Source organism: Culex quinquefasciatus, chromosome 3 (assembly GCF_015732765.1).
Source record: "Culex quinquefasciatus strain JHB chromosome 3, VPISU_Cqui_1.0_pri_paternal, whole genome shotgun sequence".
NCBI classification, from domain to species: domain Eukaryota; kingdom Metazoa; phylum Arthropoda; class Insecta; order Diptera; family Culicidae; genus Culex; species Culex quinquefasciatus.
Window position 1 is genome coordinate 184,235,829 of NC_051863.1, and position 25,379 is coordinate 184,261,207.

The 25,379-nt window shown below is 35.1% G+C and overlaps 1 protein-coding gene across 14 annotated transcripts in view; it reads left to right on the plus strand.

Annotated features, from left to right (window-relative positions):
* Window positions 1–25,379, plus strand: part of LOC6041261 (protein alan shepard) — a 340,069-nt gene that overhangs the window by 305,082 nt on the left and 9,608 nt on the right. For 9 of the 14 annotated variants that reach the window (XM_038261531.1, XM_038261532.1, XM_038261529.1 and 6 more), the window contains 5 exons: window positions 5,081–5,139; window positions 5,314–5,438; window positions 21,573–21,717; window positions 21,823–22,190; window positions 22,268–22,441. In XM_038261531.1, coding sequence (XP_038117459.1) covers window positions 5,081–5,139; window positions 5,314–5,438; window positions 21,573–21,717; window positions 21,823–22,190; window positions 22,268–22,441 — 871 coding nt within the window. The remainder of the gene's footprint in view (window positions 1–5,080; window positions 5,140–5,313; window positions 5,439–21,572; window positions 21,718–21,822; window positions 22,191–22,267; window positions 22,442–25,379) is intronic. The other 5 variants (XM_038261535.1, XM_038261536.1, XM_038261537.1 and 2 more) reach the window with 5 other exon arrangements.

The window sequence follows — 25,379 nt, forward strand, 5'->3', positions numbered from 1 at the left end:
AACAAAACGCCCTGCTTCTGTGTGTGTGAGACACCCCCCTCTTTGTGGCAAGGTGTATAAATCATTTCCATGTTGGTGGGAGGGGGGGGGGGGGTGAAGTCCTCCCCTTCATCAATGAAGAGTGATGGGTTCTTTATTGAACGGTTTTCGTGTGGTCCGGTCCCGGGTAGTGGCCTCTGCTCTGGCGAAGCCAGGCTAGAAGGTATTCTCCTGGATGCCAAAACGTTGGATTTGTTTCACAATTTTTTATTTGTCAATTTACCTGACAAACTTACAAACTTTTCCACCTATTGTGATAAAAACTCTACAAAATATTTATAATTTCGAACAAAATCAATGGCAAGATGAGTTGACTTTCCAGAGAACCACCACCAACGAGAGTCCTTGCGCCGGGAGAATTCATACCACGGAGCGCCACCCCGTACCGGTGTTTAAGGCGATTGCCGCAGTGAATGAGAGATTGATTGCGGGATTAATAATTGGTCGAAGCTTGGCGAGGGGCGATTCGATCTCGGTCTCGGTGAACAAGGAATAAATATATAATGTTAAATGAATCAATGGGACCACTCGGTGGAGTGGGGATGGTGGGACGAGGAGGTTAACCATCAGCAATAGATTGAGAACCCGGAATTCAATCGGAATAATTTGCGGTATTGTTCCCTGGACCACGGACTAGAATCCGGATCCGGGAGGCGGACAATCAACGATGGAACATGGAAAACGGGTTCGAGAATGGAATAAAAAATATTAAATTAAATTGTCCGACATTCGATCGGAACCGGAATGGAATGTGGTGGTGGTGCTCCCGTGGGTGTGCGGCGGAAAGGTTGCGATGAAATTCGTCGACCGGCAGGTGCAAATATTTGGGATTTACCACGCTAGAATGGAAAACTCGTCATCCCACAAACGATGAAGGGACAATGGGGTGCCCTCTTGTTGATTGGTGGGGCGCGCGTGATGAAGGATTAGGGGAAATTTATTTTTCGTTTTTCATCGGTTCTCAATTAAGTGAATGGTTGATTGGAATTCCGAAATGGGAGACGAATTATCAATTTGTGCCGGTTTTCATTCCGATTGAGTATTGTTTCGGGGCTTAGGTGTAAATTGAATGTAAATTCCACTAGGCTGGTGATTAGGGACCAAAGACTGCAAAGAATGTTCGAATGTTATCGTCGAATAAAACAATTCGTTCTCTTAAAAAAATATTTGATATTTTCTTTTTTTCGTCCTTATTGTCATTTATTAATGATACGTTTTGATTTTTCAAAACCCCAGTTCATTCATTGAAAACGGTTGATATTTTTTGATTTGGCTCAAATTTTATGGGGGCCTTCCCTATGACAAAAGAAGCTAATTTGTGTCATTGGTTCACCCATACAAGTCTCTATACAATTTTAGCAGTTGTCAGTATCCATACAAAAATGGTACAAAAATATTCAAACATTTGAAACTTTTGAATGAATTTTCGCCAAAGTTGTAGGTATTGTTGAGGACTATTGTGAAAAAATAGGTACACGGAAAAAATGCTGAATTTTTAGTTTTTTAGTTTTGGTCGTCATCGATCATGGCCGTTCATGGTCACCCGCGACAGACACGGACGACGAAACAAAGAGAAACGCAAAAAGTAACTTTTTCAAAACTTTTTTTCGTAAAATCGCGATAACTTGCGATGTTTATAAGCAAACCCCTTATATCTATATATCAAAATTTTTGTAATTGTCTGCTCTACAACTGTGTAGAACATTGTTACACTCTAAACAATAACCCTGCAAAGTTAGAAAAAACACGAAATTTTAAAATGAAAAATTTTGTTCTAAATTAAAAAATGACCCTTCTGGGTCAATGTAGATTCGAAAAGTACATTAAATTTCCCATAAAATGACATGTTCCAAATTTTTTTACAGTCGAGAAACGGAAAATGGGAAAATTTTTAAAACTTTTTTAATGTTTTATTCGATGAAAAATACGTTTTTTCGGAATTCTGAGTACTCCATCAAATCGAGCGTCTAATTTTACATAAAAGTCCCTTTGACACCAAATTTCTATCTCATCACCGTTTCAGGCTGCAAATTATTGAAAAACACCTCTTTTTTCGCATGTTAAAAAATGGAAGGGGTCGTACCGCTCCTCCGTCACGAGATATCAAAAAACGGACCTCGGATTCGTGATCAGGGACAAAAGTTACCCCTTAGGACAAAGTTTCACGCAAATCGAAGAGGGGTCGGGGCAACTTTTCCCGATTTCGTGTGAGTTGGTAGAGAATTACCCATTTATAATTCCACTTTTTGTCACTAAAACTTGATTTGCCAAAAACACTATTTTTATTTTTATTTTTTTCATTTTTTGATATGTTTTAGGGGACATAAAATGCCAACTTTTCAAAAATTTCCAGAATGTCCAAAACATCTTCGACCGAGTTATGAATTTTTGAATTGATACAGATTTTCTCAACAAATCGAAATACTGGTCCCAAAAATTTTTCAACTTTATTTTTCGATGTAAAATCAAATTTGCAATCAAAAAGTACTTAAGTGAATTTTTGTTAAAGTGCACCGTTTTCAAGTTATAGCCATTTTTAGTTCACTTAAAAAAAGTGTCAGTTATTCATTTTATAAATTAGTGCCCATGTTTGCCCACCTTTGAGAAAAATATTTTTTCAATGCTTAGAAAATTCTCTTTATTATTCATATTTGAATTTTGTTGATACGGCCCTTAGTTTCAAAGATATTGCCATGCACGTGATTAAAAACAGGAAAATTGATGTTTTTTAAGTCTCACCCAAACAACCCATCATTTTCTAATGTCGATGTCTCAGCAACTAATGGTCCCATTTACAATGTTAAAATATGAAACATTCGTGATATTTTCCGATCTTTTCGAAAACAATATTTTCATAATTTTAAAATCAAGACTAACATTTTAAAAAGGCCAAACATTCAATATTACGCTATTACAGCTTTTCAAAAATATATTTTCCAAAAGTGGGCAAACATGCACTAATTTCAAAAAATTAATAATTGAGACTATTTTGAAAAAAGTTACCTAAAAATGGCTTTAATTTGAGAACGGTTCACTTTATCAAAATTTCACTAAAGTACTTTTTGATTGCAAATTCGATTTAACAACAATAAATTAAGTTGAAATTTTTCTGCGACCAATATTTCAAATTATTGAAAAGTTCAGTACTGATTAAAAAAACATAGCTTGGTAGAGCGCCCAATTTCCCGTCCAGGGAAAAAAATTCCCGGGAATTCCCGGGATTTCCCGAAAAAAAATATTTCCTGTTTCCCGGGAAATTTGTAAATTTGTAAATTTCCCGGGAATTCCCGAAATTCAAGCGGAAGTAAACATTTTCTTGAATTTTAGGAACTATTTTTTGAAAATGCTCTGAAAAAATAATAAATGAACAAACTCAACATGATTTTGTTCAAATAAAAGTATTGTTTGGTTTATGTATAATTAATCAGATTATCAGAAATTATGATATTAGAATTATTTCTGATAATATTAATTTTTGAAGCAACTGGGAATAGATCTTGCTTAATGAGTATTAAATTATTACAATTAGGTAAGCTTTTAACAGACTGATGTAATTTCATCAAAACAATATTAACTCCTTACCTCCAAATTAAAATTGAGATTTTTTTACGTTTTTGTTTACCATGATCAAATGAGATGAAAATCGAACTTGTGCAAAAAGACTTAATTTAATTGGTTGAATATCTAGTACTTAAGAAATTACAATTTGAAGTAAACGAATTATGGAGCACTGGTGCAACTACAGTTGTTAGAGGGATAATACTTTTTGTGAAATGATGTAAATTTATCGTATAATTTAAATCATGTTGCATAATAATACAAAACAATCATTGAAAAAATACTTTCTATTGTTTGTTCTCATTAAATGTAAAAATATATTCAAAGCTTGCTTCGAATATTTAAAACCAACACTAAAAAGCTTTACTATTTGATCAAGAGATGAAACCAGTATTTGTCATGAAAAACATAAGTTCTGCATGTTTTTTCTCTCATTTCAATAAACTGGTCACAGAAGTAAGTTTAAAAGAAATTTTATGATTGGGTATTATGGATTCATTTTACTCACAGTTTAAACACATTGATATAAAATATTTCTCATCAAAAATACCAAAATACATTTTCTTGCAGTTGAATGATTTTTTACATGCAGTCAAGCTGTTAATTGATCTTCACACTTATTCAGACCATTAATGTTGATGTCCTATACAATTTTGATGCATACTATTAATTAAAACCAAGATCATAACAATTTTAAATATATTTAAAATTTCCCGGGAATTCCCGGGATTTCCCGGGAAATTGGCTAAAAATTTCCCGTTTCCCGGGAAATTTGTTACCCCGGGAAATTGGACGCTCTAAGGGAATTGCTCCAAAGTGAAATTTTTCTGAGGCCTCGGACGATCGAGTCTGGACTGTAATTGTAGAACAAGAATTGATATGAATAAACACACTTTTATAACAAAATAAACCTAAACCTTTTAAACTGTGTTTTTTTTCTAGGCATTTGAATATCAAATAACAATAAATTAAGATTATCAAGCAATAACAGAGAAAAATATTTACAAAAAATGCCTCTCAACGTAAAAGCACTTCCATCTAGGCGGCAAAGCAGTCGCTACCGGCCAGCGACAGTTCAGAAACTCATCCACGCCCCCGTACAAACAGGAAACTGTTTGTGTATTCCGAGCTCGTTTGATGTCGTTCTTTCTCAGCGTTCCACCCACCCATAATTTACCCCGCCTTAGATGAATTAGGTGAAAAATATGTGGGACATGGAAAACATATTAAGAGTCCTTTCGTGTCGTTCGCTCGTTTTTTTTTCTCTCGTCCTGAGTTGCTGCTGATGCATTGAAAAGTTGGAAATCATATTTTATGCAGCACAAACTCTGCTTTACTTGTGGTGCCGGTAATGAATGGCAATATTAAGTCGCTCTTGATTGAGGATTTGCGACCACAAACGGTGGGCATTATAAGCGTTGTTATTAACATTAGTCAATTGGCTTCTTCTGACTATTCTCTTCTGTTTTTCTTCCCTCCACAGATACGGTACTATCATCTCCACAAAGGCAATATTAGATAAAACAACAAACAAATGTAAAGGTAAGCCCACAATCTATTGGCCAAGGATCCCATCCAATTAACGCGAAACCTTTTCTTCTTCTTCATTATCTTGTTTTTCTTTCATGATTTCCGCTTTTGCCGGAAATCGTCCATTCCATTTTCTCTTGCTCTTTTTTTTTTTTTTTTGTCTCATTCCATCTTCCACCCCCACAGGTTACGGATTTGTTGACTTCGAATCGCCGGCGTGCGCCGAGGGTGCCGTCAAAGGTCTCCAAGCGAAGGGCATTCAAGCTCAGATGGCCAAAGTGGGTATCTGGGTGCTACATAGGCCGGCCATTGTACGTTTGTTTGCATGCAAGTAATACTTACCCCCTCTCACAAAGCCACCACACCGCACCCCACTCCTCCTTCCATAATGGTTTCCGGTCCTGGCCCCCCGTCCAAAATGGCTTAATTCCTTCTGAGCCGATTCCCGTCCGTCCCTTTCTCTCTGTCCAATAATTTTCTTTTGTTTTGATTTTGTTTTCCTTTTTTTTTTTTGTTACCTAAAAAATACAACTCCCCCTAAACTCATTCAAGTTTACTTTTCTACCTTTTTCTTTCGGTTTTCCTCTCACTCACTTTTCATTACACCTTTTTTTTGCGTTCAACTCTCCTTTTCCTTCAAATGGTTCGTTTAATTTCTCTGTTTGCGTTTTCCTCGCTTTTTTCTCCTTGTTTTAACTGGAAAACACAAAACCACTTCAGAGCTGACAACTACAGACAAACAGAGACCAATTAACGTTGAGGGGATTTTTTCCTTCCACTCTCTCTCTCTCTTTCTTCCAAGGGATTATTTCCAATCTTCAGCAAGTGGGTGGAAATGCAGGTTGTCCTTTTAAGTGGATTAAAAGCGCTCCAGCAACCTGTTGCATGCGATTTTCAAACGAAGGTACAGGTGGATGCTGATGAGTGATGGATTTTTTTGGATTCAATTTTAAATAGTGACTTTAAATTCACTAAACAGATTTTTTTAAATCAAAAAACTAACTTAATCCACCTATGTGGTTGAAGCCTTCCTCACTCATTACCATCAATGGCTGTACACAAATTTCATCTATTTTTTAGATCTGGATTAAAAAAGATCATAAATATCACTTAAGTGGCCATATCTCGAGACAGGGTTGCCAGATCTTCTATGTTTTGGACTCGTTGGAAAGGTCTTTTGATAACCTAACCAACAATGGGTCGGATGGTGGATCCAGACATAGTTTACATACATTTAAGTGAGATCCGGCTTCACAATAGTACATAAATATCACTTAAGTGGCCATATCTCGTGACAGGGTTGCCAGATCTTCAATGTTTTGGACTCGTTGGAAAGGTCTTTTGATAACCTAACCAACGATGGGTCGGATATTGGATCCGGACATAGTTTACATACATTTAAGTGAGATCCGGCTTCACAATAGTACATAAATATCACTTAAGTGGCCATATTTCGAGACAGGATTGCCAGATCTTCAATGTTTTGGACTCGTTGGAAAGGTCTTTTGATAACCTAACCAACAATGGGTCGGATGGTGGATCCGGACATAGTTTACATACATTTAAGTGAGATCCGGCTTCAAAAAAGTACATAAATATCACTTAAGTGGCCATATCTCGAGACAGGGTTGGCAGATCTTCTATGTTTTGGACTCGTTGGAAAGGTCTTTTGATAACCTAACCAACAATGGGTCGGATGGTGGATCCGGACATAGTTTACATACATTTAAGTGAGATCCGGCTTCACAATAGTACATAAATATCACTTAAGTGGCCATATCTCGTGACAGGGTTGCCAGATCTTCAATGTTTTGGACTCGTTGGAAAGGTCTTTTGATAACCTAACCAACAATGGGTCGGATGGTGGATCCGGACATAGTTTACATACATTTAAGTGAGATCCGGCTTCACAATAGTACATAAATATCACTTAAGTGGCCATATCTCGTGACAGGGTTGCCAGATCTTCAATGTTTTGGACTCGTTGGAAAGGTCTTTTGATAACCTAACCAACGATGGGTCGGATGGTGGATCCGGACATAGTTTACATACATTTTAGTGAGATCCGGATATATATGAAAACACATTTTTATACATAACTTTTGAACTACTTATTGAAACTTCAATCTGTATAAAACTCGATCTATGGGACCCTAAACCAAGTCGAATGCAACAAGTTCGGGTCAAATCGGTTCAGCCAGTGCCGAGAAACATGAGCTAGTTTGTTGGTCACATACATACATACACACACACATACACACACACATACACACATACATACACACACACATACACACAGACATTTGTTCAGTTTTCGATTTTGAGTCGATATGTATACATGAAGGTGGGTCTACGATGTTTTTATACAAAGTTCATTTTTAGAGCAGGATTATAGCCTTACCTCAGTGAGGAAGGCAAAATATATTAAAAGCATACGCACTTACATTATTTTTAAAGATTCTTGAAGTAAATCATCTAAATAAAATGAGCAAAATTTTACAAGAAATCGTTTGCAAGAAATAACCTTTCTACACCCAAATGCCAGATTGCTGCAATCCGAAGTAATCTCAAGTTTATAGCATTAAGTTGCAGCTCTACTGCAAATTAATGATGAAACCATCGCAGTATGCTTGCCGTCCACCCGTTGGTCTGCCTCTCCCTACCAACAAGCTCTCATGGCACGGTGTGAACGAGTACGACACTCATCTAAAGTGCTTTAGTTCAAATCTCCGTGTACCCGTGAAGGTTTTTTTTTTGTGTTGATCAACTGTACATTTGATACACCTAATTTCGGTGATTTTTTACCGAGTCGATAATTTTCAATTTACCGTTCAGAAGATAACAAAAAAACGTTACTTAATCCACCCTTAGGTGGTTGGCGCCTTCCTCACATTTAAAGGGTGCTATTCAAAATGCAAAAAGTGCGTAGATATATCTTAAGTGCTTATAACTTTTGATAGGGTTGTCAGGTCTTCAATGTTTTGGACGCGTTAGAAAGGTCTTTTGAATACCCATCCTACGATAGGTCGCATGAGAGATCCGGACAGCATTTTCATCAAAATATCTGAGATCCGGCCTCCAAAAAGTGCATAAATAACTCTGAAGTGCTTATAACTTTCGATAGGGTTGTCAGATCTTCAATGTTTTGGACGCATTGGAAAGCTCTTTTGAATACCTATCCAACGGTAGATCGCATAAGAGATCCGGACAACGTTTTCATCAACATATCTGAGATCCGGCCTCGAAAAAGTGCGTAAATAACACTTAAGTGCTTATAACTTTTGATAGGGTTGTCAGATCTTCAATGTCTTGGACGCATTGGAAAAGTCTTTTAAATACCTTTCTGAAAATGTATAACATGACGGGTTTTCTTACAAAAACCACCCTTTTTACAATCTTCCGGACTTTTGCTAAAATCGTTTTTTTAGCATAACTTTTGAAGCACTTAACAAAACTGCATGATTTTCAATAGCGACTTATGGGACCCCAAGACGGATCGAATGACGTCAAAACGGACAAAATCGGTTCAGCCAATGTCGAGATAATCGAGTGACAATTTTTTGATCAACATCCCACCACACACACAGACATTTGCTCAGAATTTGATTCTGAGTCGATAGGTATACATGAAGGTGGGTCTAGGAGGTCTAATTGAGAAGTTCATTTTTCGAGTGATTTTATAGCCTTTCCTCAGTAAGGTGAGGAAGGCAAAAACTGTAAAATTTTACCGAATTGGGTAGAAAAATGTAGTTCTGTATATGTAATGTTTTTTCATCATTATTATGCATTTGAACTTTGTTAGGGTGATACCATACACGTTTTTTCATTTAAACTTTGTTTTTTTTTTTAACGCTATTTCAACTTCGTTAAACTTGATTAGGTTGTGCGCATCTTTTTACCTTGAAATGAATGCATTTTTTTATTAATTAGTCCAAATTAAATTTGTTATAAGTGAAAACGTTTTTTTTTTCATAGCTCTAAATGTTCTTCAAACGCCACTCCTCTTTTAGACCTAACTCTGATTTGTTAAATAAAAAAATAAGTTCACAACGATACTCACTGAAAAAAATACAAAAATTAACACGAACGTTCACATTTTCTGAAATAGTGAACCACCCAAGTAAACAAAACCTTTTCAATTTTCAATTTGCACAGTTTTGTTTGCAATAACTCTTAAAGTTCTACAATTTTTCGAAAAAATCAAATTTCCCCTTAATCTAATCTATATAATGTCTAATGCAATGTCCAATGCAATGTCCACTGAGATTTTTTTCTCAGTGGGTGGTACGTCATGGCAGGGTTGCCAGATCATAAAACTTTATGATTGATCAGAAAAGTAGTTAACATGCGTCAGCAAAGATGTTGGTTCTGGAAATCATTTTCATCAAAATGTCCAAAACTCGGTCTTGAAAAAACTTCGATATTTTACTGAAGTACTCATTACTTAGGGCAAGGTTGCCAGAAAACTTAATTTTGTGATTTTAAACAAGTTTTAAATAAGCTTTATACATTTTCGGAAGATTTTTTTTTTTGCATTTTTCTTTCTCGGGGATTTTTTTTAAGCGCAATTTATGTTATACCTCTGCTGATTTGGTTTTAGAATTTATTTTAAAAACAAGCTTTTAAATCATTATAAAAACGGTGATTTTTATATAAGTAGACACTTAAAGCGCTCTGCCGCAAAAAAAAAACAAATTTTAGGGATTTTTGGGGTCTTAAATGAACGTTTCTTATAAAAAGCGATGATTTTGAGTTGCAATGTATTATTTAATAGCATTGAGAATGAGTGAGAAAACAAATCCTATTATTTTCTTAAAGTTCATTACAATTAAATTAAATTCTTAAATCAAATTACCATGAAATCCAATTTCAAATAGATTGTTTATCATAATATTCAGATGTCTTTAAATTGTTTACAATGTTGCAATTTGCATCTTTTTCTCGAACCCTTTCTCTCTCACCGTGAATAAGTGGTTTTCCAAGAAAGAATAAAGTTCTCCCCCCCAAAGGCAATACAAGTGCATATAACGCAAGAAAATATTCTTTGTAAGCGGCCAAGCAGCAGAGCCTTTTTGCTTCAATAAACAAACACAGAAGCCACTTTGTGCGGCTAACCTAGTACGGCCTCGAGGGCCGTAGTGCTACAATTTGCTGAGATGGACACGAAGAAAATATAAGTTTTTTTCAAATTGATTAAATTTGTGTGGAATATTTTTCTTTTATTTTAATTGATTTTAAATTCAATAAATACTAATTTGAATATAAAAATTTTGCAGAGATTAATTAGAACACCTAGTTTTCAAATGAACGTATGTATGAACATCCGATCTGTTTATTGCTAGATGGAAAAATAGAGGATACCTATTTGTCTAAGTGTTACCTCTTGTAAACGAACCTTTCTTCTCAATTCTGTCTGTATTTCTGTGTCTCTTTATTTGTGAATATTTCCAACTTTTAATTCCCCTTTTCCTCAACTCTAAAAATATGTGCACAACCACAGACACACACCTAATTTGCAACCAGAATGTCGCTAACCAACAGCAACAATTGTTCAAATTAGCAAAATTCTAACACTAATCCTGGTTGTATCCACGTTCAAAAGCGTAAAATATATTGGTTTGTGTAACCCTTTCATGCACATATAATCAACTATCTTTACCAACGACTAACCAAACGCAAGCAATTGCTCATTCACACACACCCAGTTGAACCAACACAAACAAGCTAAATTTATTCATACCCCGTTCTTATTTCCCCCACCCCAAGAATCGTCAAGTTACTGCTTCTAGTTTGTGCTCCTGAAATTGTTAGTTTATTTTCGTTGTAAACAAAGTTGAGTTTTGAGTTTATTCAAATCCCCCAACCGCAATCCTTCTCTTTGCAAAGCCCGATTCTCTCCATCCGTCTGTCCCTATTCCCCCCCTCCCATCAAAAAACAACATCCCAAAAACAAAACAAAAATCCTCCCCCAAACTAGTTTATAGTCACCACCTCTCTTAGAGAATCTAGAGCAGAGCCCATATTTAATCGCCGCCCAGTCGAGTTCTTTTCCAACTAGTCGCCATAGTTAGAGTCCAGTTTTTCTTTTCTTACCTTAGAGATTGTCTCCTGTCTCTCTTGCTGAACACCCCCAAACCCGTCCCCCCGTTGCGTTGCGTTGGTTTACAAGTTTGCGATTTTAGAAAGTCCCGCGAAGATCTTAACTGTCTGTGACGAGTCCCACACATCCGCTTATAGTTGGTACTCTAAAGTTGTTAGAACTTGGAAGTTGAGCGAAATCTAGCGTTTAAGAGAGTGTGTTTTATCTTTTTTTCTGAAATTTTTGTTGAGAGTTTCTGATTTTTTTTTCTCTTAGATAATTTGTGTTTTTGAATCTTATTTTAATAGTTTGAAAAACTCTTTTGATGACCTTAGACGAAAGACTTCAAGAAATTTGATTCCCAATAGTTATAGATAGTATCTTTAATTAAAAATAAATGTCGTCAGACATTGATGTCTTGGTTTCCATGCCAAATTAGTTTGATGAAAATATAAGAAAAGGATGACATTTTAAAGCAATTTAAAAATATCAAAATCAAGGTTGAGCAACTCTCTACGAAATCGGCCGATTTTGACCATTTTTATTTTTTGTATTTTTTTTTATTTGACTTAAACTTTGTCTTCCCTATGACCAAATAAGCTATTTTGCGTCATTGGTTCACCCATACAAGTCTCCATACAATTTTGGCTGCTGTCCATACAAAAATGGTATGTAAATATTCAAACAGCTGTAACTTTTGAGTGAATTTTCTGATCAATTTGGTGTCTTGGGCAAAGTTGTAGGTATTGTTGAGGAATTTTGAGAAAAAAAATAGGTACACGGAAAAAAATTGCAGTTTTTTTTATCAACATTTTTTTCACTAAAACTCAATTTCCCAAAATATGTATTTTTTTTTATTTTTCGAGATTTTTTCATATGCTTTAGGGGAAAAAAATCCGCAACTTTTGAGCCATAGAGAAACATGGTCAAAAAATCTGCCGCCGAGTAATGAATTTTTGAAAAAACAGTGATTTTTTGGAAAAAATCGAAGTTTCATGCAAAAACAAGTTTGACATTATTTTTTAATGCAACATTGAATTTGCAATCGAAAAGTACTCTACAGATTTTTTGATTAGGGCTCCGTTTTCAAGATATAGCAACGGAAGTTTGATTTTAGCGAAATATTTGCAGTTTTTCAATTTTTAAAAATAGTGACCATAAGTAACCATTTCTAAAAATTTTTTTTTAGAAGTTCAGAAAATTTTGCTATGAAATTGTCTAAGAGACATTGAAGATTGGTCCACGGGTTGCTGAGAAAGAGTCGCTTTAAGAAAAAGAAACACGAAAATTGAAGTTTTCTTAATCTCACCAAAATAACCCACCATTTTCTAATGGCGATATCTCAGCAACTAATGGTCCGATTATCAATGTTAATACATGGAACATTCGTGAAATTTTTCGATCTCTTCGAAAAAAATATTTTGAAATTTTTTAAATCAAGACTAACATTTTAAAAGGGCCAAACATTGAATATTACGCCCATTTAAAATGCTAGTCTTGATTTTTTTCTATTTATTTCTCAAAAGTCCTCAACAATACCTACAACTTTGCCGAAGACACTAAATTGATCAGAAAATTCACTCAAAAGTTACAGCTGTTTGAATATTTACATACCATTTTTGTATGGACAGCAGCCAAAATTGTATGGAGACTTGTATGGATGAACCAATCACACAAAATAGCTTATTTGGTCATAGGGAAGGCCCCCACAAAGTTTGAGCCAAATAAAAAAATACAAATAAAATCCATTTCCGGTTTTGGTAGAGAATTGCTCAGGTTGTTAACGATAATTTTATCGAGGTTCGATAACGATAACGATGATTTTATCGTTATCGTTATCCGATAATTCGATTTGAAATTTTGGATGCATTTTCACTGTTTTAGAATTTTTTGAATGAAATACTCAAATTTCTACAAAATACCGTATTTTTTTCGAAAATACTCAAATTTTCATAATTTGCAACATAGCTATCAAACGAAACGAAATTTGGTATGCATTTTTAGTGTTTTAGATCGTGTTTTAGTATCGAACGATTTGAAATTTGGTATGTATTTTCACTTTTTAACAGTTTTTTGAATGAAATATTAAAATTTTCTGAAAATACCGTATTTTTTAGAGTACTAAAATTTTCAAAATTTGCAACATGGATATCAAACGAAGCGAAATTTGGTTCTTTTTCACTTTAATTAGAGTTTTTTTATTAAACACCCACATTTATACAAAATACCATATTTTTCGAAAATACGCAAATTTTAATTATTTGCAATAATGGTGTAAAAAAACGATATTTTGTGGAAATTTTATTTTTTAACAAAAAAATAAAATTTTAATAATAAAAAAAAGTCTAAAACCGTGAACGTTCATACCAAATTCTGCTTCGTTTGATTTTTATGTTGCAATTTAAAAAAATTGAGTACTTTAAAAAAAGGAATTTTGAGAAATTTTAGTTTTTTATTCTAAAAAGCCTAGAACAGTGAAAATGCATGCAAAATTTCGTGTTTCTTTTAAAAAAATGTAAAACACTAAAAATGCATACAAAATTTCGTTTTTTTTATAGCCATGCTGCAAATTATAAAATTTGAGTTTTTTTTTGAAAAATACGGTACTTTGCATATGGAATCGTTTGCAAGCGGTTTTGAAATTATTATAAATTTAAATATTTCCAAAACAATACGGTATGTTGTGAAAATTTTAGTATTTCATTAAAAAAAAAACTAGAACAGTAAAAATGCATACCAAATTTCGCTTTGTTCGATAGCCTTGTTGCAAATTATGAAAATTTGCGTATTTAAAAAAATAAAATTCAAAAAAATGCTAGCATACCAAATTTTGCTTCGTTTGATATCCATATTGTAAATTATGTACATTGAAAAATTTCTGCTTTGAATACTGCATTATCAAAAATATAATCTAAACAAATGCATTAAAATTTTAACATGATATTGTTGGATTAAGTCAATTAAAGGAAGATTTAAAAAACTGAGCTATCTTCCGTTATTGGCGATAATATTATCGCCGATAGAATTGACGAAGAAGAAAATAAATAGGAAAATGTGGTTTTTATTAAAAAGTTTAATTTACATCTTTACTATTTTTTCAAAATTAAGGAGCACTGCATTATAATTTATAACCGTCATAACTTAAATTTTAATGTTGTATCTTAGGCTGGTACAAATATTTTTGAAAGCTCAAACATATTTTAAGCATATTGGAACTGGATCTCAAATCCGTTTCAAACATTGTCAAAAATCGAGACTTGCCATTTTATGGTAAGTTTAGTCAACTTTTCGAATCTGCAATAACCCAGAGAGGTCATTTAAAAACCTCTCATTTAGAACAAAAATTAATTTGCAAACTGTTCTTTTTTAGTGTAGCATTTTTTATACAAAGCTGTGTAGGAGACAAGTACAAAAAAAGAAAAAAAAATGTTTTTCTGAAAATTTTCGATTTTGTAATTTTTTGACCAGTTTTCGAAGTTTTCGAGCATTCAAGAGCCACTAAAAAATATATTCAAATTTAAGAAAAAACATGTTTACCAAAATTCATCAACTGTTTTGCCATGGAAACCATAAACCTTTTCCAAATCCACCGAAAAGGACATCTTCCCTTTTGAAACGACTTTCCCACCGTTCCCCTCCCATCGAAACGCCTCCATTTTATTGACACTAGGTTCGTCGAGTATAAATCGTTTAAAAGCTAGAACCGTTTTATAACTACTTTACTCCCTCTCTCTATCTATAGTTAGTCTCAGCCCGTAAAATGCCCCCAACTCTGTCTCCACCTCTGCGCAATAATGAATTACTTCTGGTGCCGATGTTGAACTCTCCAACTCTCGAAAAAGGATTATCCCCGGCTGGCGCGAGTGAGCGGGACGGAGAATAATAATTTTATGAATTTTTAATCCAATCCAAAGTGCGCCAAACTAAAGCCAGAAAGTTTAATTGCCTTTCTTTCCGATCCCCGGGATCATTTATAATAGTGTGCTGTGTCCCGCTCGTTCACTTGCTACTCGGCTGGTGTTATTATTGTGTATCGTTCCGTCTCGTTTGCTCTCGCGCATCGAAGTAGTCGTTGTCAAAGTTTGGGCCGCGGATTTGTACCAGTGAGACACGGTTTGGCAAGTTTTCAGTTTTGCAAAAATTTAAACATTGTTGCAAAATTGCAAAAAAAAATGTAATTTTCAAAGATCATTTTTTAATAATTTCATAATGTAACATAATTTTTAGTATTTATCCACTGTTAGCCACTGTCATTATATGGCTATCGATCCCTCAAACCCCCTCTCCTCCTTCATTTTCCGGGTTGAGAAAATGAACCGGAAAGCCTGTTGTATTGTTTTGCTGGCCCTGTGCCACCGCCACCACCCTCTCAACTGCCGGTTTTATTGCCAACTTTTTTATTAATCTTCGATATAATAGTTCGTTATGAGGCCCACCGACTCCGCTTCTTCTACTTCTTGCAGTTGCTTCTTGTTGTTGTTGCTGCTGCTAATGTTTGCAACATAAAACAACATGGCCGCCCGGAAAAGTGGTGAGGTAGGAACGGCTCCATTAAATTGAAGCTTTTCCGGGGGAGCTTTGGGATGTACGAGAAGCGATCAATCGACCGTTTAGGGAAGGTTATTTTGGAAGGGTTCGAAGAAGATTGATTCTTTTTTGTATCTTCTTTGTTAAAGTTTGTAGGAACGCTTGAGATCGTCTTTAGAGCAAAATTGCAGATTTTTTTATTGCTTTTTAAAGATAAAATAAATTTAATTAGGGAAATGAACATTTGGCTTCTAAATAAACATACTACAAAAAATTATATTTAAAATCGATTTGTCAGGAAATTTAATTTCTGTTCACTGTGTATCTCACTCCGACATTTTTTATCAAAAAATCACTTTAATATAAAAAAGAAAAAAATATTTAAAAGTTAAATAAAACGTTGATGATAAAATTACGTTTCTAGAACAAATTTTGTTATTTTGGCAGCTGTTTAAAGTTGATCTACAATTTTGGCCAAAAATAACGTCCTGAAAAATCAGGCTTTCAAAATCCGCCCCGAGCAGACGAAAATAACTTGGGAAAAACATTTTTTGATATTTGAAAAAAAACTAGGCCAATAACATGTTATGTTATGTATAACAAGATTAGTTATTCGTCGCTATGAATTTTGTGTTATTGGATTATTATTATTATAATAGACCAATAACATTTTTAGCTTCTTCGAACAAATCTTTGTTATTATTTTTTGTTATTTTAACAACTAATCCGATCATCCCAATAACACTCAGAGGTATTCTTCCATAACAAAAAAAAAATGATATTCCAAAGTTGTTTTGGCTTTCAATCAATATCAAACCAATAACAAATTTTGTGTTGATAACATAAACTGTTATTAAACTCTTATGAAAAAATGGATTTTCAGGAAGAATCCATAACACTTTCTGTTATTTTAACAGTTTTTGTTATTGAAATGGCATGAATTCAGTTATTACCGTCTGTTCGGGGCTCGGGGTGCCATCTTTAGTGTTAAAATACAAGTTTGTTAAAACTAATTTTACAGTTCTGTGACTTTTCAACAAATCCTAATTATCCTGAAACGCAAACGATTTTTAACTTAATTTTCAGATTATAATTTTAAATCAAAAATAACTCTATTTTTTTCATATTGTACCCAGCAAAAAGCGATTGTTTGACTTTTTTGCCATCAAGCTTGAAAACCCTAAAAATGACGTCATCCAAATATATCAGAAAGTTTCCTGTAAATTTGAAATTTATAAATTTTAAAATACAAAAAATACAAACAACACGTTTTCGTAGGTATTTCAATGTTGAAAATTTTCAAAAAAATCATATCTTTTGTGTCAAATATTACAGATTTTTTTTTATTTTATTGCGCATTTTGCACTTTACTAGAGTCTTGCGCAATTATTTTCATCACAGTATTTTTTCATCACAGTGATTTTTCTTCACAGTGATGACGACGATATCCGTTGCTATGGCAGACTGTTTATTTATTTGTTTATTTTTGGAAGTTCAAAAAGCTCGAAAAAGTGTTTGGACCGGCTAAGTGGAGGGACAACGTCTTGTTTCGACTGAGGAATCGTGGTCTTCGGTACCGGGATGCAGCGGTGTTGCGCCGGGATCTTGACTTACGGTGAATCTTTGTCTTTTTGCTGGGCGGATGGTGGACAACCAGCGAACGTCTTCACTACTTGTTGGATCGGTACAACATCCGGCTGATCCGGCGCTGATCCGGGTCCCTTCATGGCGATGATGCCAGTAGTTATCGTCCTCTATGGTCCTGGGGAAGGGGATGGGAAGGTGACAGACGGCGGAGCAGAAGCAACTGCCCGGGATACAAGCTACCCATGCGGATCAATCTGAGATAGACAGATGTCCGGAGTTTCGCCGTCGGAGAGGGCGATTTGTTATCATTGGCTACCCTTTAGTTTGTTCAAACTTTTTACCAATGCTATATAGGACATGTAATCCTGTCTAATAAAGTCTTTCAAAAGAAATGTTCTTCCCGGTTCTACCATAAATACGGTAGTTAAGAGAATTTAGTACTGTTTTTACCGAAAAATAAAAAAAGGCTTCTTTCGTCTACAATCCATTGGTTTTTAGCCAGGTTTTCAGTCAATTCATGACCTCGGGTCGAGATAATAATGGTACCGTTTACTGACTCATTGAACATAGCTCGAGATGGTCGATATAATTATGCCCTCGAACTCATTAGAAAAAAAAATAATCCACCAAAAAAACTTAACAGTGGCAACCACAAGAATCGATCCAGGAACCTTTAACAGACCATCTCAATGACTTATCTGCCTCGGCCACCACAGCTTGATGACTAGATTGTGGTCAGAAGTCGATGCAGTACACATGTTTTGTTTTGATGGTGTGATGGAAATTCGGTTTGCTAACTGTGATGAAAATTTTCCCGCAGCACTCTACTGAGGTGCAAAGTGCGCAAAGTTGACAGTTCTCAGTCCTGCAAAGCAGTGTGATGAAAAAATCTAGGTCTAGCACGATTGACACAAAACTCTAGAAATTGCTGCAAGGCGCAATAAATGGATACTCTGATTGAAAAATAACAGACTTTCATGACCATTTAATTCAAATATTCAATTGTATAGAAAAAAATAAACATAATATTTTAAACATTTACAGTAAAACATTTCAATAATATGGCAATGCAATTTAAAATAAAATGATGAATTAATTTGGTTGTGCATTGTATTTATTGAATTCAAAAAAGAGCATAAGACTCAATGATGTGGTTGTGTAATTTTTCGAAATCTCATACCTAATAACTATTGATACCCGCATTTGGTGAAAAACTCATCTATGGGTCATTCTTGGGTCATTCCAGGTCAACTGAGGACACTTTTGGACTCGACCTTCACCGATTTGAACCAAACTTGGAGGGAACGTTCATCTATCGATAGTTAACAGAAATCCCAAGTTTGGTGCTGATTTTCTAAAAAACCTTTTTTTTATTTGATCATAACTTTGCAACTATTTGTGCCAATGATTTTCTACAGGTTGCATTTTATAGAAAATTGTCCAAGGAATTCGATAAAAATAAAATTTTAACCCTTGAATGCCCCTTTTTATTATATTTTAACGTTATATGTTTAAAAATTCACTTTTGACCAATTCCTTATATTTTTATTTTTTTAATTTTATCACCATCGTGTTCCCCGTACAATTTTACTTAATAATTATTGTCAATCTCAAACTAAAATGAACTATTGGCGAGAAACAGCGATTTCAATCAAAGAAACAGCGATTTTACTGAAAAAAGTTTGAAGTTGCGCAGCGCTCGGAAGTACATGGTGTACTTTTCAACAAAAAGGGTGGAATCCCGCATAGTTCGGTTTTTATATGTGGGAAACTAATTTCGGATTCGAACTTATAGGACAGAGTGCTGCGCAAAATTGAACTTTTTTCAGTGAAATCGCTGTTTCTCGTCAAAAGTTCATTTTAGTTTGAGTTTGACATTGATTATTATGTTAATTTTTTTGAGGAACACGATGGTGAAAAAATTAAAAAAATTAAAATATAAGGAATTGGTCGAAAGCGCATTTTTTAACTTTAAACGTAAAAATATAATATAACGAGGCATTTAAGGGTTAAAACATTACGTTTGTCGAATTCCTTGGACAATTTTCTTTTAAATGCAACCTGTAGAAAGTGTTTTACTCAAATAGTTGCAAAGTTATGATTAAAAGAAAAAAAAGTTTTTTAGAAAAACGTCAAAAAAGAGGGCGGTGCCAAAAATAGAGGGATGGTCCAAACAGCTCCAAACTTGGGATTTCTGATAACTATCGATAGATTACCGTTCCCTCCAAGTTTGGTCCAAATTGGTGAAGGTAGAGTCCAAAAGTGTACTCAGTTGTCCTGGAATGACCCCTACATTATTTTTTTTTTTTTTCTCAAAAAGACAAACGGGTTTACTGAAGATGATATCATGGAATATTCAACAGAAAAAAATCCAAAGCCAAGTAGCTTGAGTTTTCCCTGCTGAATTCAAAATACTCGGTATTTTACTTTTCAAAAAACTATTTTTGAGTGTTTAGAAATTTATTTGCTGAAAATCCTTTTATCGCTTTTTATGCAAGAAATTAAAAAATAAAACTACATTAATTGTTATGCTATTAATTTGAGAATTGTGTCAACCGTTTGTCCTCATTACCTCTTTTTCAGATCTCTTAATGAGCCACTTCAAAAACTCCCATTTTCTCAACTGTAAATACATACTTTTGTGAATATTTCCCAAACCAAACCACAAAAACAAAATAAAACTTACACCGCAAAAATATGTGCTAACCTGAAAAAAAAATATCGCTGTACAAAATCGATGCCAAAACTAACGTCGAAAATCAATCTGTCTGTCTCACTGTGCATCATCACCTCGTTACTAACCCTACGATCGTCGCTCAGCAAATAACAATTTACAACAGAAAATCGTCAAATAGTTTTGTAGTGTGTATAGATTTAAACAAAAAAAACGTGATTTACCCCTTCCTGTTTCGTGTTTGTGTTTGATAGATTTTTTTAAAATACCAACGTCCATCGTAGCTAGGATTTTGTAGGGTTTGACTTCTGAAATATATATATTTAAAACAAATGAAATATTTACCAACTTACCAAACTATTTAGCTTGTTTTGTACAAAAACTAGTTAGGATTTCAGTGCGTTACGCAAGGGTGATTTTAGTCTTTTCTCTCTGTGTACATATAGTGTTCCACAATAAATAGAGCTAGGCAATTTGGAGTTTCTCGTTTGTTTTACTATAATCAGGTCTAGGCATTTCTTAGCAGTGTATTAACCAACCGTGTTTTAACTTTGCTACAAATAGCCAGTTCTAACTAGAGAAAAAAAAAGAGTGTTGTTAATCCCCACAGTTACACTCTCAGTTGCCAGTTCGGCTCAAGTAATGTATACAGTTTGTCACCATATTATTCTCTGTAAAAGCGTGTTTACTACCATCTTAATATATATAACTATAACTACTACTACTGTATACATATAGTAACTACTACTACTACCATTTTATTACAATAAACAAATAGTGCGCCGGCCAAATCCAATCATATATAATCTAGCAATAAGTAAGTTAAGTCTAGGGCTAGCTCAGTCTTCAGTCAACCGCGGTACAAAATAAGCTTAGGGATTATCAGCTTGTTCCAAATGATTTTTGTTTATCTGTTTCAATTTTCTGCTAGGAGATCCGCCAGGTGTCCTCTCTCTTTCTATACATGTCTGTTTACCTTTTACATTCTGTGTTATATTTATCATCATCCTCCCAAAAATGCCACCAACAACAAAAAACTGTCCCCTCAAGGCAGTCACTCCCATGGAACAACCAACGAAAATTAAACGCCAACACTTTGTCCAAACAAAGTCCGTCCCTGGATGATGCTCCCTTTCGTTGCATAGTTGTTCTGGTCGCAGTCGCTTCTTCAAAGGATAAATTTCCCTTCCAAACAATAACAAAATGCAGAAAAAAAAACACCAAGTCTTCGTTCGTTCGTACTCCCCCCCTCCCAATTTCAAATGCCTCCCCGAAAATCTCAACTTTTCATTCAGATTTTCACCCAACAGAAACAAAACTGCTCGGTCAGGAAAAATCAGCTCCCCCCCTTTCAGAAAAGGAAAAACAAAATCCGCCCAACTCCCCCTAGAAACGCTAGCCGATTGCGAGCGCTGCAAGATCGTACTAATGAAACATTTATTTTCTTTCTTCCATTGCGAAAAAAAAAAAATCAAAACAAACTTTTTATTTCGTTTAAAAACTCTTACTTTAAAAAAAACACAAAAAAAAATCGCTTGGAAAACTGTCCGAAAACCCCCGTCCGCCGACAACTTCAAGCAGCAACAAGAGCAGGATCCGACCAATCTGTACATCGCTAATCTACCACTGAACTACAAGGAGACCGACGTGGAGAACCTGCTGTCCAAGTACGGCCAGGTGATCTCGACCCGGATCTTGCGCGACCAGAACGCACAGTCCAAGGGTGAGTAGGAGTAGGCGCACGCTTTCTAATTTTGAAAAATGTCAACTGTCAAATCACATAAAAAAAACCACGAATTTATTTTCTTACGATTACGATGACGCGCAGGTGTCGGCTTCGCCCGGATGGAGTCGCGGGAAAAGTGCGAACAGATCATCCAGATCTTCAACGGCACGCAGCTGCAGGGCGCCAAGGAGCCACTGCTGGTGAAGTTCGCCGACGGGGGCTCCAAGAAGAAGAACCCGTTCAAGAGTCCGGACCCGAACGCGCGGACCTGGCGCGACGGGGCCGAGGGCATCCCGGTGACGTACGATCCGAACATGCAGCAGAACGGCATCGGCGTGAACGTCGGGGCCCACATCGGAATGCCGTACGGCCGGTTCGGAACGCCCCAGGTTGGGGGGTATGCCGTGCCCGGCTCCCAGTGGGTGCCCAGCTACATGATGACGCAGCCGATTCAGCCGGTCGATGATCAGGTAAGAAGAAAGGGAATCGCTTGGAGTCGGTTTCAACTCTAATTTGAAAACTCTCTCGCTTAATTTCCCACCCACAGCAGTACGTACAAATGCAGGCCCAACACATGAGCGTCGGCACGCCGTACAAGACGGACGCGGTCCAGTCGGTGCAGCCGCGCGGTGTGTCCATGATCATGTCCAGCGAGAACCCGGCGACGGCCGTCCCGTACGGCATGATGCCGCAGCTGACCACGCTACAGATTGGATCGTCGGTGAGTGCAAATACAAGTCCAAATTCCAAAAGAGATTGAACAGCCCTAAAAATAACAACTTAACTGGACAAATTTTATTATCTGGGAGCTAGTTTTGTAAAAAGCTTTGAAATTAAATTATTCAATTTCAACTCATATTTTTGAGATTTGGTGTTCCGTGCTCGAAGCTAAATATTTTGCGTACAGAATGAAAAATGCAATATTTTTCCCAGGACTCAATTTCAAATTTATTTATACAGTCATCCCACATATTCGAAACGGTTTACAAATCGGCCAATGTTCAAAAAATTATAGCAAATCGATAATTGAACTTAATGATTCGCTTTTACCTTCATTTGAAAGCTTTTCTTGCGATCTTTCGAATACTGTATTGAACATCTGGAAATTTTAACTTTTATATGAAGTTTTTGAATAATTACTTTGACCCTTGAAATAAAAAATTCGGAACACTTTTTTCTTACGAATGTAAACAAACTTTGGATCTCTCCAGGAGTACATATTTATTACCAAATAATGACTTCACACACTGAAACCAATAAAACTCAAGCTTAGTGATGTTTTATACATGGTTTGATAACTTTTTTTGTGAAAATATCAGTTAAATTCAGGTGTTCCACAATTGTGGGAGGCACAATAACATCCCACAATTATGAAACAGGCCATTTGAAGGCAGTGTTTTGGTGCTCTGGACAAAATAGTCTTGGAATGAAGTTTTTTGTTCAAAAAGTACTACTTTTACTAGTGAAATAGCAAGATAATGTCCAAATGAAGGTTCTAAAAATAGTAAGGTCGACAGAAAAGCTACTTTTGGCATGCTATTGACAAATTATCATAAAAGTGTTCCGAATTTGTGGGTGTTCCGAATATGTGGGATGACTGTATTGATACTTGAGATTTCACATGATAAACATATTTTCTAGCCGAGCCAGCGTTTAGTTTGGAAATGCTCTTCAGAAAAACCAAAAATATTCAGTATTTGTTCTAGGAATCTGGAGCAAATCAAGTAGCCTTATATGTGGGACAAACCTGCCTTGAGTTTTACAAGCTTGCGAATGTTTGACAAAAGAGCGCAAGACAAATAGTCAAAACAGGAATAAATAATTTTGATGGAATTTAGAACTGCTAAAAATATATCAAAAATTCGACTTTTTTCTTTAAACATTTTCAGAAACCTACTTTCTTTCGAAAAAAAAATCTCACAAAAATTTCACTTAAAAAAGCATGAGTTTTAATCAATAAATGAAATTGTTTCGAATCAAGATATTTTATATTAAGGTCGTAGAAGGTGTCCTTCATTCTTGGGGCAATGACTGATGGTTCCGTATAGTTCAGAAATAGTAAATTGAAACGAAAAATTAATTACGATACGTAAAATGCTTCTACAAACAACACAAAGAAAAGCTATTTGCCTTCCAGAGCCTTAAAACATTTTGACAAATTGCTCATATTTGAAAAAGATTAAATCTCATAAAAATATTATTAAAACTAGAAAAAAATTGAAACAAAAAATACTCTTAAACTTAAAAAAACTGAAAAACCTCATTTTAAGCAACTTTTGTTCTACGAAAATCTTTACTTCTTTTGTTTTATGTTTTTCTTGTTTTATTTTTAGTATCATAATTTGCATTTATCTTGTTTAGTTTATATTTGTTTTTGGGAGTATGTGGCCTATTCTACCACTCCTATCATTGCATTTTGCCTTTCTAATTTTTTCATGTTTTTACCGTTACTTTTTCAATTGTTTGCTTGCTCCTCACATTTTCTGATATTAGAATGGCACCACTATTATTTAAGTTGTAAACAAAAATGCGTGGAGGCATAAACTGGGAAACTACAAAAATTACTGTATAATTCTTTTTACTTCTCTTTGTTGCCCAATGGGCATTGGGTTAAGTTCACTGCGACCACCTGAGAAGGCTATCTTTTGTGATGTACCCTGGTTACTGTCCATACTACAAATTACTCGTATCCATTGGATCGGAAGACGAGGGGTTATTTTGCAGACATGGTTTATCCCAATCTGGCGCAATACAGTCGATGAACTGTATGACCTTCTTGGGATGGGTGTGGTGCCATACATCGTACGGCGTAAGAAGGTGCGATCCAAAGAACCGCAGCCTTCGAGACACAAGTGCTCCGCAGAAGCAGAGTAAATGTGCCGAGCTTTCCAGCTCAGTTAAACAAAAACGACAGAGGTTGTTAGGCCACCTGCCGATTTTGTGCAGGTGATATCTGGCAGGACAATGTCCTGTTAGAAGCCCTCTTTTTACTTAAAATAAAGGAATTGTTTGTAAAAACACAGCCAAAGTTGACCACATTTTTAAAAACATTAGCAAAGTCATATAAAACAAATCAAACTTCCAACCCAAAAATTTCTAAAATTTTAAGAGTTCTTCTTTATACTGCTCTTTGAAGATCAAAAATTGGCTGAAAAATTGATTTTAAGCGATTTTTAAGATCGCAGCCCGTCTAGAGGCGGGATAAGGTTGTAGAGGGTTAAAATAATGGAAAAACTTACAAAAATATCATAGAACAAGAATAAATTATTTTTTTTTTGGAATTCCGTCTTGAAACTTCCTACTTTTCCTGTCATTCTCGCGTGACGAAACAGCCTACTTTTATCTACTAAAAATTACAGAATCGAATAGAAACACATTTCAAAACACACATTTCAAAATAAATGCTGAAAAGTTCTACTTTTAGACGTTTAGACCACTTAAAAAACTGTTTTAGTAAATGATTTTTGTATTTTTTTAGGAGAGACATACCATCCTGCATTTTTCATCAGTCTTTTGGTAACATTTTAGGTTATTACCTCAAAAATTTTGAACGAAAAAAAATCGTGACATCACCTTTAAATTTTAGTTTTAGGCTTAAAAATCAAAAAATCTCATAGATAAGGCGTGTATTTTTGTTTCAGTGTATTTTTTCAGAAAGC